This window comes from Acinonyx jubatus, chromosome E4 (assembly GCF_027475565.1).
Source record: "Acinonyx jubatus isolate Ajub_Pintada_27869175 chromosome E4, VMU_Ajub_asm_v1.0, whole genome shotgun sequence".
Taxonomy (NCBI): Eukaryota; Metazoa; Chordata; class Mammalia; order Carnivora; family Felidae; genus Acinonyx; species Acinonyx jubatus.
In genome coordinates this window covers 48,096,380-48,111,112 of record NC_069395.1, presented here as the reverse complement: position 1 = coordinate 48,111,112, position 14,733 = coordinate 48,096,380, and the positions used below count along the sequence as shown (strand labels likewise).

The 14,733-nt window shown below is 36.0% G+C and overlaps 1 protein-coding gene across 8 annotated transcripts in view; it reads left to right on the top strand.

The window, feature by feature from the left end:
- The window catches only part of RALGPS2 (Ral GEF with PH domain and SH3 binding motif 2), a 164,794-nt gene that overhangs the window by 54,743 nt on the left and 95,318 nt on the right, over window positions 1–14,733 (top strand). For all 8 annotated transcript variants that reach the window (XM_027074314.2, XM_027074312.2, XM_053209458.1 and 5 more), the window contains one exon: window positions 9,852–9,941. In XM_027074314.2, coding sequence (XP_026930115.1) covers window positions 9,852–9,941 — 90 coding nt within the window. The remainder of the gene's footprint in view (window positions 1–9,851; window positions 9,942–14,733) is intronic.

Below are 14,733 nucleotides of genomic sequence, written 5' to 3'. Positions count from 1 at the left end.
AGAGTGAGGGTGTATCTCTTCTGAAATGCTTTTTGTTTGCTTTTGCTGGTACCAAGGACTATACTGACTTAGGACAGTTTTTTATATGTTTTGGTTGGGAACATCCGTACATTGCTGTAGTGGAAATTTCAACTCCAAATCCAACTAAGGGATGTTTACAAATTCTTATAAAAGACTTATTTTTCAGGGCACATGGGTAGCTCATTCGGTTAAGCATCTGACTCTTGATTTCGGCTCAGGTCACAATCTCACAGTTCAGGAGATCGAGCCCCGTGTTGAGCTCTGCGCTGTGCGGAGCCTGCTTGGGATTCTCTCTCTCCCTCTCTCTCTCTGCCCCTCCCCCACTTGTGTGCACCCTCTCTCTTTCTTTCTCAAAATAAATTAATAAACATTTTTTAAAAAGACTTATTTTTCTCCATCTACTCTGCCTTTCTCTGCCAATAAGGGAATTGTTTTAGTCTACATTTTAGCCCTTTGAAGATCCCTTAGATAGACATAGAGGTGGTAGAGTAGAGATGGGGTCCTTGTATTTGAAGGAGTATTAAATCCCGAGCCCCTATGTCACTGAGAGAAAATCCTCCATGGGCAGCTATAGTGCCCTTTCTTGTAACCACTGCTTTGCCTTTATTTCCCTCTTTGTTTTGGCCTCTAGGGGAAGAAATCCTTCCTTTCAAGTTAGCCACACATTTTTTTAAAAAGTTTCTTGTCTTCAACCCAACATTTCTAGGAGTTTGTAGCAAATAGTTTCTCAGGGTATTTGGTTCACTCTATTCCCCAAAATGGAAGTCGATCAAAGTTTTTAAAAATTAGATTAAATCATTATTAGGGACAGAGGGCAAGCATGTCTTACACTGAATTTCATATTCAAGTTATATAGAAGTTGTTTTCAAAATTTTTCTGAGTTGGTCAGAATTTTTTTACCACAGTAAAAATTTTTTTCTTTGCCATACAAAAACATTATTATAATATTCACAAATTTGACTTTACATTTTAAACAATAATATTATTCTTACGCTGAAAAGTTGTCAGAGTCAGATATGTCACATTGTACCAAAAGCTTTTATCCTTATTCCAGATCATAATAGATTCTATAATCTCACTTAATGGCTCCATTACTCTATTAATTTCTCCTAGTGGGATCATAGGACATTTGAAATAGCAAATTTTGAAAGAAGTTAGAATCTTTTAGAGGAAACCTGTGTGCAATATTATTTTTAAAATGAGTTTTTTGTAGACAGCATATTGTTGGTCTTCCTTTTTTTATTTTTTATTTTTTTTATTTTAGGAATTTTAACATATATGTAGATTTATATAAGTATAATCAAAATTCACTTTTATCACCCTAAAAATTTCTCTTGTGCTGTACCCTTGTAGTCACACCCACTCTCTATCCCTAACCCTTGGTGACCAATGAGCTCTTTTCCATCACTGTATTTGCCTTCTCCAGACATTAAAAAAAAATTTTTTTTAATCTTTATTTATTTTTGAGAGAGAGAGACAGAGTGCAAGCGGGGGAGGAAGAGAGAGAGAGAGAGAGAGGGAGACACAGATTCTGAAGCAGGCTCCAGGGTCCGAGCTGTCAGCAGAGCCCGACACGGGGCTTGAACTCAGGAACCGTGAGATCATGACCCGTGCTGAAGTCGGACCCTTAACCGACTAAGCCAGCCAGGCGCCCCCAGACTTTTATATAAATAGAGTCATATAGTACGTAGCCTTTTGAAACTAGTCTCTTTCACTCTCTCAAAGCATAAAGTCTTTGAGATTTATTCTTGTTGCATGCATTAATAATTCATTTTTATTGCTGTGTAGTATTCCATTTGACATCCATTTGACATCCATTTGAATTTGATAAGTGGTAGTTTTTCCTTTTTTTTAATTTTCCTTAAACATAAAAAGAATCAAATTATTTGATCAAATACATCATTAGTGTCTTAGCAACAGAACTAGATTATAATTGTTTTAAGAACTCATTTTTACTTCATTTTCTTCTCTATATTTTCTCAAAAATATCCCCAGTTGAACTTCACAACAATCACATGCACAACAACAATTTAATGTTAAGGAATCTAAGGTTTATTTTGTTTTGGTGGGGGTTGGTTTGTTTTTCAAATTTTTATTTAAATTCTAGTTAGTTAACATACCTTTCATTTTTGTAATTCAGTCTGAATCTCTGCTTTTCAGTTCAGACTTAGAAAGGGTACAAAGATAGTTCAGAGAGTTTCCATGTTCTTATATTCTATATAAGATGTTAGCTTCCCCCAGTGCTAACATCTTACAGAAGTATAGTTATCAGAGCCAGGAAATCAACATTGGTACAGTACTATTAACTAAGCTAAGGACATTATTCAGATGTCCCCAGTTTTCTCACTAATATCCTTTTTGTTATTGTTACAAGATACTTTGGGATCCCACGTTGCACCTAGTTGTCACTAATTATAACAAAAGAGTTATCTTGGGGTCTGTTTTTGTCCTTTTAGTGCTTTACCTCTTAACTGTCACATTTTTCTGTTTCTTTGCATGTATGATAATTTTTAAAGTTTTATAGTTATCATTATGGATGATACATAATAGTGATTCTGGATTCCGTTGTCTTTTTTTTTTTAAGCTTTTATTTACATTCCAGTTAGTTAACATACAGCATAATATTAGTTTCAGATGTACAATTCAGTGATTCAACCCTTCCATACATCACCCGGTGCTCATCACAAGTGCCCTTCTGAATCCACGTCGCCTATTTAACCCATTCCCCCTCCACCTCCTCTCCAGTAACCACCAGTTCTCTATAGTTAAGAATCTGTTTCTTGGTTTGCCTCTGTCTCTCATTTTTCCCTTGGCTCCTTTACTTTGTTTCTTAAATTCCACATATGGTATTTATCTCTGACTAACTTATTTATGACTTTTCTTCAATATTTTTTCTTTTTCCTTTTTTTTTTTTTTTGCATTTTAAAATTTTTATTTAAATCCAGGTTAGTTAACATATTGTGTAATAATGGTTTTGTTTTCCTCTTTTGAAGAGTGTTGATTTTTATTTTAGCAAGCAGTTAATTTCGCCGGACTCAAACTTCAAATTCTGTCTCTCCTTGGAGAACAGATAATTTCCTTTAGGTTTTGTTTTCAATTAGGCTTCTTAGAGTTTCCCTTGCACATGCACAGTTCCAAGGCCAGCCAGAGAGTTAGATGACACTTTTATATAGATTTGGGGGAATCTCCTTCTTATCTTTCTTTCCTTTCTAGAATTTATCCCCTCACTTTTGGCCAGCTGGCTTCTGACTTTTGAAGCCATTAAGACTATGGCCTTCTGCTTGAATTTTAGTTGCCCACACTGTGGTAACTAGAAAGCATCCTCAGTGAACCAAGTGCAAATCTCATCCAACGCATCTTCTTTCAAGGATCATTTCTCCAGTTTCTGCCTTCTTTTCGTCCCTCTCTTGTGGTTTTAAATAGTTGTTTTTATAATTTGGAATTATAATCAGATGAGCATTCCCAAAGATACCAGCTACTCCACATTACCAGAAATGGAACTCTCTCCCATCCCATTAAAAATTATGCTTTCTGGGGCGCCTGGGTGGCTCAGTCAGTTAAGCGTCCGACTTCGGCTCACAGTTCATGAGTTCAAGCCCCACATCGGGCTCTATGCTGACAGCTTAGAGCCTGGAGCCTGCTTTGAATTCTGTGTCTCCCTCTCTCTCTGCTCCTCCCCTGCTCATGCTCTGTCTCACTCTCTCTCTCTCCCCTTCAAAAATAAATAAAAACATTAAAAAAATTTTTCAATTATGCTTTCTATTGATTATCAAAATAATAATATGTATTGCAGGGAAATTGAAAAAACGTAGAAATGTATAAAAAGCTGAGGGGAAAACAAATACCTGGACATGACTGTTGTTAACATTTCAGCATATATCCTTTTCTTCATTCTTTATTTTTTCTTAATAGAAATCATGTTGTGCATGTAATTTATAGCCTTATTGTCATGGCATACCATTAAATGTTCCTATATCATTATATGTTGAAAACATTTTTAGTATCTCTGTGATCTCCTGTGATTGAACTATGTCATAATTTTAATCATCATTCTATATTGGATATTCCTCTGACAACTTGGGGGCATGCCTTCTGGCCAGTGGAGGTTCTTGTTTTTGTTTTCTTTTTTATTGTGGAAGGGTTGTTTAAATTTGTTTTAGACATTATCTTTAGATAATTGGAAATACGACTGATAATTAGAAGTTAATGCTTTTAAGAATGATCATGATAATGGGTTATGTTTGTTAAAAAAGACTCTACTTTCTGAAAGTAAAATTTATAGATGTAGTTATATATTATCTATGATTTTCTTCACAGTATTCCTGGGGCATTTGAGGGGAAGGGAGCGGTGGAGGTGAAAAAGTTTGGCCATAACTTGGTAATTGTTGAAACTGGTTGCTATACATCAGGGACTTCATTATTATCTTCTGTTTAGTTCAGTATACATTTGAAGTGTTCCATGTAAACAGTTGAGAAAACTATCTTGAAGCTTAACATATTTTTGGCTGCAAATATAAGGTTTTTATAACACTTCTATATGATTATAAAACTGAATAAAGCAACTACAGTTAAAAATATCCTATGAATAAATGTTTTCTAGGATTTACTTTTTTATGAAATATTTGGTACATTTCAAAGAATGTGTTAAATATTTGTTTGAATCATGTGAAACTGCTGATGTTCAACCATTGTTAGCCTACAGAAATGGCAAGTTCATGTGATGAATGTGTATTAAAAAGCATTCTAATAAATGATTTTGAATTAACCACCTAAGCTAGGAGCTAGAATATTACCCAAACTCTTTAAACATTTTACATATTCTTCCCTGTACCCTCTCTTAAGGATAACCATTATCTGAAAATTTGGGTTTTGGTTTTTTGGGCAGGTTTTTAAAAGTTTTTTAAACTCTTCTTGTAATTCTTTTATAGATTCATCGGAAATGTTTGTATCCTGAAACAGCATGTTGTATAATCTTGTTTTTCATCCTCATAAAATGTATCATCAGACTATATATATATTTTTTTATGGTTGGCTTTTTTTCCACTTTGTGTTTCTCTGATGCCATGGTGATGTATTTGGCTCTAATTCATTGATTTTTCACTGTTTTCTAGCATTTCATTGTATGAATATATCAAAATGAATTTATCATTCTTTTGAGGATGACCATGAGATATGTTTCCTAATTTTTTGCTGTTATGAAGAATGATGCTAGGAATATTCTGAGTCTTGGTACTTATGTATACTAGTTTCTCTAGGCAGTGGCTTTCAAACTTTTTTGATGGTGACCCACGATAAGATAAAATATTTTACATTGTGATTCAGTGTAGACACACAGCTGAAACAGAAGTATTCTGAAATAATATTTATTTGTATTAGATATGTTCTTTGATCTTTTCTGCTTAATAAAGTAGTAACATTGCTACTTAGACTTACTAAATTGATACATTAAAGTGGGTTAAAAAAACCCACTGTAATTGGTTAGAAAAATGTGTGTTTAGATATAAAATTTTTGTCAGAGAGAATGTATGCATGTTTACCTATAAAAGATGGTGTCTTTTTTTTTTTAATGATTGTACTGATTTTGCATTCCCACCAGCAGAGTACAAGAACTTCCGTTACTCTCATCTTTGTCGACAGTTGGTATCATCAGACTTTGCAACCTAATTGATATGAAATGATTCGGGTTTCATTTTTATTCAGTAAATGTTTATTAAGCTTCACTGTGTCCTGGGCACTGTTCTCAGTGTTTGGAATATATTAGTGAACAGGAAAAACAAAGATCATTATCTCCACGGACCTTTTCATTCTAGCTCTTACTATTTTAATTTCACTTTTCTTTTGTTTTTTCATTTTCACAAGTTCTGTCATTTTCTTTTTTCTTTTTTTTTTTAATTTTTTTTTTTTAACGTTCATTTATTTTTGAGACAGAGAGAGACAGAGCATGAACGGGGGAGGGTCAGAGAGAGGGAGACACAGAATCCGAAACAGGCTCCAGGCTCTGAGCTGTCAGCCCAGAGCCCGATGTGGGGCTCGAGCTCACGGACCGCGAGATCATGACCTGAGCCGAAGTTGGCCACTTAACCGACTGAGCCACCCAGGCGCCCCACAAGTTCTGTCATTTTAAAATCTCCCTGGTCATTTTTATTATTCTTGTATTTCTTACTCATTTATTTTCTTACTCATAACTTACTGTAAATTAAAATGTGGATACAAAAAAACCCACAAAACAAATACATGGTTCAATAAACTATTGTCAAATATCCTTGTAATATCACCCGGACCAAAAATAAAACTTGAACTTTAGAAACTCCTACATGTACCTCAGCCCAGTCACACCCTTTCTTCCTCCAGGAATAATCACTGTCCTTTTATCATACTCACTTTCTTGTGTGTCTTTTTATAGTTTTATCACCTAAATGTGTCCCCAGACACAACTATTTACCCTTGCCAATTTTTAAAATTTGTTAAATTTTAAGACTTTTTAATTGGCATTTTCTCCTTTTCTTTTCCTTATCATTTACCTGTGGAGGCACCTAGGCATTTTGACCTAATTTTGAGTCTCCCACAATCTAGATTGCATCTATACAGTGTAATATATTATGTTTTCTGGGTGTTATTGCTGGTTCCAAGGATTCAGTTGGGTTCAGTGCCTTTGGCAAGAATATGTGTTGTGTTTGTGGTTTTTCTTCTTTTTCATCAGGAGGCACATAATATCTGGTTGTCTTTTTAGGATTTTAGCAGCTGTGTCTAGATCCATTAATTAACTGAAGTTGTTAAAAGGCTGGGACGCCTGGATGGCTCAGTTGGTTAAGCGTCCGACTTAGGCTCAGGTCATATTTCACAGTTTGTGCCTTGCATTGGCTCCTTGCTGACAGCTCAGAGCCTGGGGCCTGCTTTGGATTCTCTGTCTCCCTCTCTCCCTGCCCATCCCCCTCAAAAATAAATAAACATTAAAAAAATGTTAAGGTTAATTCACATTTCATTCTTTTTCATTTATTAGTTGGAATGCTTTTATAAAGAGACATTTTCCCTCAGCTGGTATTTGCTTACCCAGAGATCCATTTCCAATAAGCAAGGAAGGATAAATGTTCAATTCTTTCCCATTATTTAGTTGTTTTGAAGATAGTGAATTGGTGTTCTGTCTTCCTCTAACAGTGACCAAGTAGTTTTTTTAAGTACCATTGTGAACTTACAAATTAAAACATCATATATGATGTGTTTCAACCCATTGCAGTTATTACCTTTTTAAAAAAGTATATTGTTAAGTTTGTTTATTTTGAGAGAGACAGAGAGAGTGAGAGCAGGGGGAGGGCCAGAAAGAGAGGGAGAATCCCGAGCAGGCTCCACACAGTCAGCACAGAGCCAGACGCAGGGCTCCAACTCACAAAACCATGAGATCATGACCTAAACTGAAATCAAGAGTCTTATGCTTAACCAGCTGAGCCACTTTCATGTCCTTTGTCATGATTCTAACAGTCTTTAATAGTTTCCTTGCCATCTGGTATGCAAAGATATTTCAGGTTCATTTTGTCCATTACCTGCTCCTATCCCCTCCCTGTATCTGGAATCAACGTTCTTTAATAAGTCCTGGTTTCTTACAGGGGGAAATGGACTTGAATGCTAGGAATGCTCATTGCTATTTTCTATGCCTTTTTCAGCAGAGGTAGCTAAGATTTCTATATGTCGTCCACACACACATAGACAAACAACTGTTTAAAGATAAAATATCTCATGAGTTCGTATAGATACTTGTAATTCAAATTCAGGACCGACTATAGAGGTTTTTTTCCAACTCTTCTGTATTGCATCCGCATGTTCTTCTACTCACAGAATCCTGATTATCAAGGCATGTTGATTGCCTATAGCTTGTTATCCATTACAGTACTCAGGAAGGGCTCGTGAGAATAGTAATTCCTGAATTCTTGCATGCTGGCAAATGTGCCTGTCCTCTGTGTACAATTTTCTTTCCTTGATGATTTTTGATATATTACTCTATTTTTTTTTTCTGACAAGTGTTACTGTTGATAAGTCCGGTGATAATTACATTTTCTTTTCCTTAAAAATCACTTTATCTTTTTGTCTCAATGGCCAAAAGATTTTTTCCCAGTAATTTTATTGAACTGTATCTTTGTGTGGGTCATTCTGGATCAGTATTCTGGGGTATGGTTGGCTTTATCTGGGATTGTCAACTGGGGAGCACCTGCACTTAGCCTGTCCAGCATGGACAGAAGTTGGACTTCTTACACAGTAGCTCAGGAACCTCAGAGAGAATGTTCTGGCAGTCAAGGCAGAGGCTTTCTCTTATGACCATCTTCTGGAAGTTAGCATCAATTTTGTTAATCTTCTGTTCATTAAAGCAGTCACAAGCCTGTCCAGATGACATGACAGGTGACATAGACCCCAACTTTCAATGACAGAGACCTTTTGGCCATGTTTTAAAATCATGATGGCATTTTGTCTTAAAATTTGCCTAGCATTGGGGCGCCTGGGTGGCTCAGTCAGTTGGACGTCCGACTTCGGCTCAGGTCATGATCTCGTGGTCCGTGAGTTCGAGCCCCGCATCGGGCTCTGGGCTGACAGCTCAGAGCCTGGAGCCTGTTTCGGATTCTGTGTCTCCCTCTGTCTCTGACCCTCCCCTGCTCATGCTTTGTCTCTCTCTGTCTCAAAAATAAATAAATGTTAAAAAAAAAAAAATGAAAAAAAAAATTTGCCTAGCATTAAATTTAATAAAGTCAGTAATCATGCAGTTTAGTTTAAATTCACAGGTGATATTTGCCAAGGTTGTTGACATAATAAAGTATAGCTTTTGATATATTTTAGAAGTGTACTTTATCAGAATGGGGGATACTTATTGTCATTAGTAGCCCAGATATAGTAACAAATATGAATATGGCTTTATAAAATACATACATTTTATATTTACGTATACATTTGTAAAATATATACAAAATATGTACATTTTGGCAGTTTATAGATGAAAGTTGCAAGTAAAATCTGAAATGTTTCTCACTAAAACAGGGATAAGAAATGTGAGGCAGTGGCACTATGTTTTGCACTATCATTTCTTGCTAATACACCTTGTATTTCGATTTGTGTAAGTTCAAGCCAACTGAGAGTGCCTTGATTTTATTTTCATAGTAAATGAATTAAAAATGTTATATTTATGAGAAGCAAACTATTTTCATCAGAGTACATAGAGCATTTTAGTAATTTAGATTTAGCCTGCCTTCTGATAAATGGTTTTTAAAAGAAATTGTAAAGGTGGTTTATTGAATTAGAAAGCATTACATGATTTTAAAAATATAATCTTAGTTTAATTTTAGAATGACTTTTCTTTATGGTATTATTTCATAATGTAAATAAATGTGGGATTACACAGCCACAGAAAAACTTGCCCTAAGTAGCATAGTTTATAATGTCTGATCTTAGAGCTTATCTAATTCTGCCATGATGTTTCAGAATAAAATTACATGTATTTGTATAGTGTTCTTGTAATAATGCAATAAAACCAGTTTTATTAACTCCTTCAAAATTTATTTTGCTTTTACAAATCAAAACTCGTAGTCATGTTTGTGTGTGTGTATGTGTGTGTGTATAAGCATACACATATACACATGTATATCTCTATGCACATACATATCATGTATATATGAAACGTATGCAACATTTGAAGACTGGTTATATCCTGGTCCTGGCGGGGAGCCGGAAGGAGAAAAAAAAGTATTGTCTTTTAACCAGCTATAGGTCATTCACCAAGTAGCTCTTGTCATTAATTTGATCCTTGTGATTAAGAATCTTGCCATTCAACTCCTTTTAATTTTTATTTGCAGGTAAGCTTTTGGGTTGTTAGAGAAATTCTTCATGCTCAGACATTAAAAATTAGAGCAGAAGTTTTGAGCCACTATATTAAAACTGCTAAGGTAAGAAAGACTTGTATTTTTATTTTTGAGTCCAGCCATTCAGCATTGTGAGTGACTATTTGCCCGTGATACTTTATTTACTATTTATTGACCCTGGAAAATAAGACCTGTTGATTAATATGTTGACTCTTTCGATTGGATGCCTGTTTTCTTTGCCTTTTCTTTATTCTTCCTGTCTTCCTCCCTTTAGCTCTCCCCTCCCTGTCTTAGAGTAGCTGGAATATATTACTTATTTGACTGGATAAGTAGGCAGAGATCAGATTATGGTGAAGTATAGTATTTACAAAATACTGGACTCTTCTGCAGGTAATTGAGAAAGCCTTATAGCATTAAGTAGGAAAATGTATATCGATTATTTGTTTTTGAAATCTATCACTGCCAACCCTGTGGAGAATAAGACTTTATTTTTAAAGGAATAGTATAAAGAGGATGTTAACCAAATATGTTAATTGAGTAGTTATTGTGGGGCATAGATAATGAATGCAGCAAGAGAAAAGGAACATGGATTTCAAGGATGGTCAGAATTCAGAGAGGAGGGTGAACAAGGCATTCCACAAGAGGATACTAATATTTCCTTAAAACTGACAACTCTAAATTTATGGTAAGTTCACTAAAAGGTGGTATAATTGTAGCCACATCATCACCATTCTTAGAATAAATTCATAACTTACCTCATGTCTGAATGAAGGTGGACTAAAATGAGAATGCCATTTTTACAATTTTAAGTTATCGTAATTATTTTAAAATTGTAACTGCTATAGGTCGGAATGCCTCCGTAATTTCCTTGCGCACCTGGAAGCAGTTGTATTCTAACGTTCTGTGGCACTAGGTGGCAGAGCTAGCTTTCAAAATGTGATCTGTGGCAATGTCATAAAATTTCTGAAAACATTCTCTGTGATATGTTTGATAAATATTGGGTTTTGGCTAGCAGAAATTCATGTCTTTTCTCCATACATTCTGAATTTGTTTTTTTCTTTTCTGGTATTTTTGTTAGTTTTTTTATGGGCTTTGCATGTTCCACTCAAAACCACCAAATTCTGCCTATCAAGCTCGTTGTTACCTTCCTCCTCAAGTAATCATTTAATTCCAGTTCAGACTCTTAGAGTTTTAAGTTATTTTTGACAGTAGTTTCTTTCATCCCAAGCTGTAAATTCATAATTTTTTTTTGGCCCACACTTGTCTTGTAAATCCCTCTATTCTGACTCTGCCTTCTGTATTCCGTCTGTTACAAAACTTGCAGGTCTTTTACTTGTTTAGTAGACTGTGTCCGTTAGGGTTCTCTGGAGAGACAGAATAAATATACATGTATGTAAAATGTATAAAGAAGATTAAGCAATTGGCTCCGATGGTTGGGGGAAGGGGCTGGCAAGTGTGAAATTGATTGTAGGGCAGGTGGACAGCCTAGAAACCTCAGGCAGGAATTGAAGCTGCAGTCTTGCAGCAGAATTTCTTCTCTGGGAAACCTTCAGTTTTTATACTCTTACGGCATTTCAGCTGATTAGATGCAGCCTACCATATTATCAAATGTAGTCTCTTTTATTTACACTTGATCTTAGCCAAAAGGCCGGCTGACTATGGATGTTAACTGTATCTACACAACGGCTCCACAGCGAAACCGAAGTTATTGTCTGGTTAAATAACTGGGTACTGTAGTCTAATCAAGTTTGACATATAAAACTAATCATCCTATAGACACACACAAAAATTGTAAAGTATATTTTAAGTATCAAAAGAATCATAAAGTGGACGCCCATGTCCCCACTGCCCACTGAACTCTGATAGGCCTCCGCATACGCAGTCCCCTGCCCTCCTGCTACCAAAGGAACCATTGCCCTGAACTTTACGTTAGCTTTTCTTCTCTAGTTTTGTACATATGTGTGTTCCTGAGTAATGGATTGTTGTTTATATTTTTGAATTTTGTTTAAATTATTCCATAATTACTTTTATACTTTTATAACTTGGTGTTTTTACTCAGCACTGTTGCCGAATGGCTTTGGGTGTGCCTCTGTTGTAGAGTGTTCGGTTGCTTGCATTTACCACCAATTCTTCAGTATACTCTGGCTTGGATAGTTACCAGATTTTTGTTGCTGTACACACGGCTGCTAGAAAGCTGTCTTGTGGGATTCTCTTTGTGCTCATGTGAGGGGTTAAGCCCTAGAAGTATAGAGAGAAAAGATAAATTACCTTTAAAGAAATGACGGAACAATAGCTTTCATTGAACGTGATGAGAATGAACATTTTTTCAGTGTTGGCCATTTAGGTTTTCTCTCCTGAAATGTCTCTTCAAGATTTTTGAACAGTTGTCTCTTATGGTGTTGATCTTTTATTGATTTTGTAAGAGTTTTTTTATTTAATTTTAGATACTGCTTCTCCAATATGTTTTTATATCCATCTTTATATTTGTGACTTCTCTTATTACTCTTTTCATGTTATCTTTTCATATAGATGTTCTAACTTTAGTAGTCAAACTTAGTGATCTTTAATTTTTATTATATCGTTTAAGAGTATCTTATTTAAGGGGTGTCTGAGTGGCTCAGTTGGTTAAGCATCCGACTTTTGATTTTGGCTCAGGTCATGATCTCCCGGCTTGTGAGGCCAAGCCCTGCATTGGGCTCTGCGCTGACAGCTCGGAGCCTGCTTGGGATTTTCTCTCTCCCTGTCTCTTTGCACCTCCCCGACACGTACGCATACTCTCTCAAAAGAAAGAAATCGTCTTAAAAAAAGAGTATCTCATTTAAGAAAATTTTATAGCTTTGATTTTTGTATGTGAGTATTTATGTGGAAAAAATTTTTTTTGTATGTAGGAATTATGGATTATTCATATTTTTCATTTGAGTATCTGGCACCATTTTTTTATTGAAGAATAATTAACAAACAATATCCTGTTTCAGATATATATCAGTGATCCATTATTTTTATGCATTGTGAACTCAATAAGTCTAGTTACCATACAGAATTATCATAATATTTTTTACTATATTTTTATGCTGTACATCACGTCCCCTTGACTTACTTATTTTAGAACTGGAAGTTTGTACCTCTTAATCCCCTTCACCTATTTTGCCCACTCCCCCAAGCCCTCCCATCTGATAATCAACAGTTTTTTTCCTATAAATCTGTATCTGTTTTGTTTGTTCATTTGTTTTTTAGATTCCACATTTAAATGAAATCATGCTATATTTGTCTTTGTCTGGTTTATTTTACTTAGCATAATACCCTCTAAGTTCAACCATGTTATCACAAATGGCAAGATTTCATTTTTTTTTTTTTTTAATGGCTGGGTAATATTGTATTGTATCATATATACCACATCTTTATTCATCAGTCAGTGGACACTTAGGTTGTTACTATATCTTGGTTATTGTAAATAATACTACAGTGAACATACTGTGAATTTTGTTTTCCTTTTCTTTAGATAAATATCCACCAGTAGAATTGCTGAATCATACAGTAGTTCTGTTTTTAAATTTTTTTTTTTTTAAACGTTTATTTATTTTTGGGACAGAGAGAGACAGAGCATGAACGGGGGAGGGGCAGAGAGAGGGAGACACAGAATCGGAAGCAGGCTCCAGGCTCTGAGCCATCAGCCCAGAGCCCGACGCGGGGCTCGAACTCCCGGATCGTGAGATCGTGACCTGAGCCGAAGTCAGACGCTTAACCGACTGAGCCACCCAGGCGCCCCTGTTTTTAAATTTTTGAAGAACCTCCCAGTGCTTTCCATAGTGACCACGTCAGTTTACAGTCCCACCAGCAGTGTGCGAGGGTTCCCTTTTTCCCATATCCTTGCCAGCAGTTGTTATTTTTTGTCATTTTGATAGTAGCCAGTCTGACCAGTATGAAAGGATATCTCACTGTGGTTTTGATTTGCATTTCCCTGATGATTAGTGATATTCAGTGTCTGACACCATTAAAAAAAATCCTTCGTTAATCTTTATTTTATTTTGCCTAGAAGTATCTTTATGTCATCTTGTTCTTACAAAATGCTATTCCAGGGGCGCCTGGGTGGCTTCAGTCGGTTATGTGTCCGACTTCAGCTCAGGTCACCATCTCACAGTTCATGAGATCGAGCCCTGCATTGAACTCTGTGCTGACGGCTCAGAGCCTGGAGCCTGCTTGTGGATTCTGTCTCTCTCCCTCACTCCCTCTCTCCCTCCCTCCCTCTCTCCCTCTCTCTCTCTCTCTGCCCCTCCCTCATTTGTCCTCTGTCTCTCTCAAAAATAAACATTTTTTAAAAATGCTATTCCAGACTTACAGTTTTTTTGTGTTTCTTTAGGCACCAGGAATTAGTGTCTTTTTAGTCCTCTGGGAAAATAATAATCTCCCATTATCTCTCAGATAATTATTTCTACCATTGCTTTTTATCATCTTCTTCTACATCTCCCTCTAGATAAATGTTGGCCTTTTTTTTTTTTTAAACGTCTTATGTCTCTTAACCTTTGTTTGACATTTTTTTAAAACACTTTTTCTTTCATGTTGCATTCTGGATAATGTCTTCATGTTTAATCTTCATTTTGAGGCCAGTATCTAACGTCGTTCTCATTTGTGAATTCCTGTTTCCTTATGTGTTTTCATTTTCCATGTTTTTAAGATTGAGTTTTATTGGGGCGCCTGGGTGGCTCAGTCGGTTAAGCGTCCAACTTGGGCTCAGGTCATGATCTCACAGCTCGTGAGTTCAAGCCCCGCGTCGGGCTCTGTACTGACAGCTCAGAGCCTGGAGCCTGCTTTGGATTCTGTGTCTCCCTCTCTCTCTGCCCCTCCCTGGCTCACACACACTCTGTCTCTCTCTCAAAAA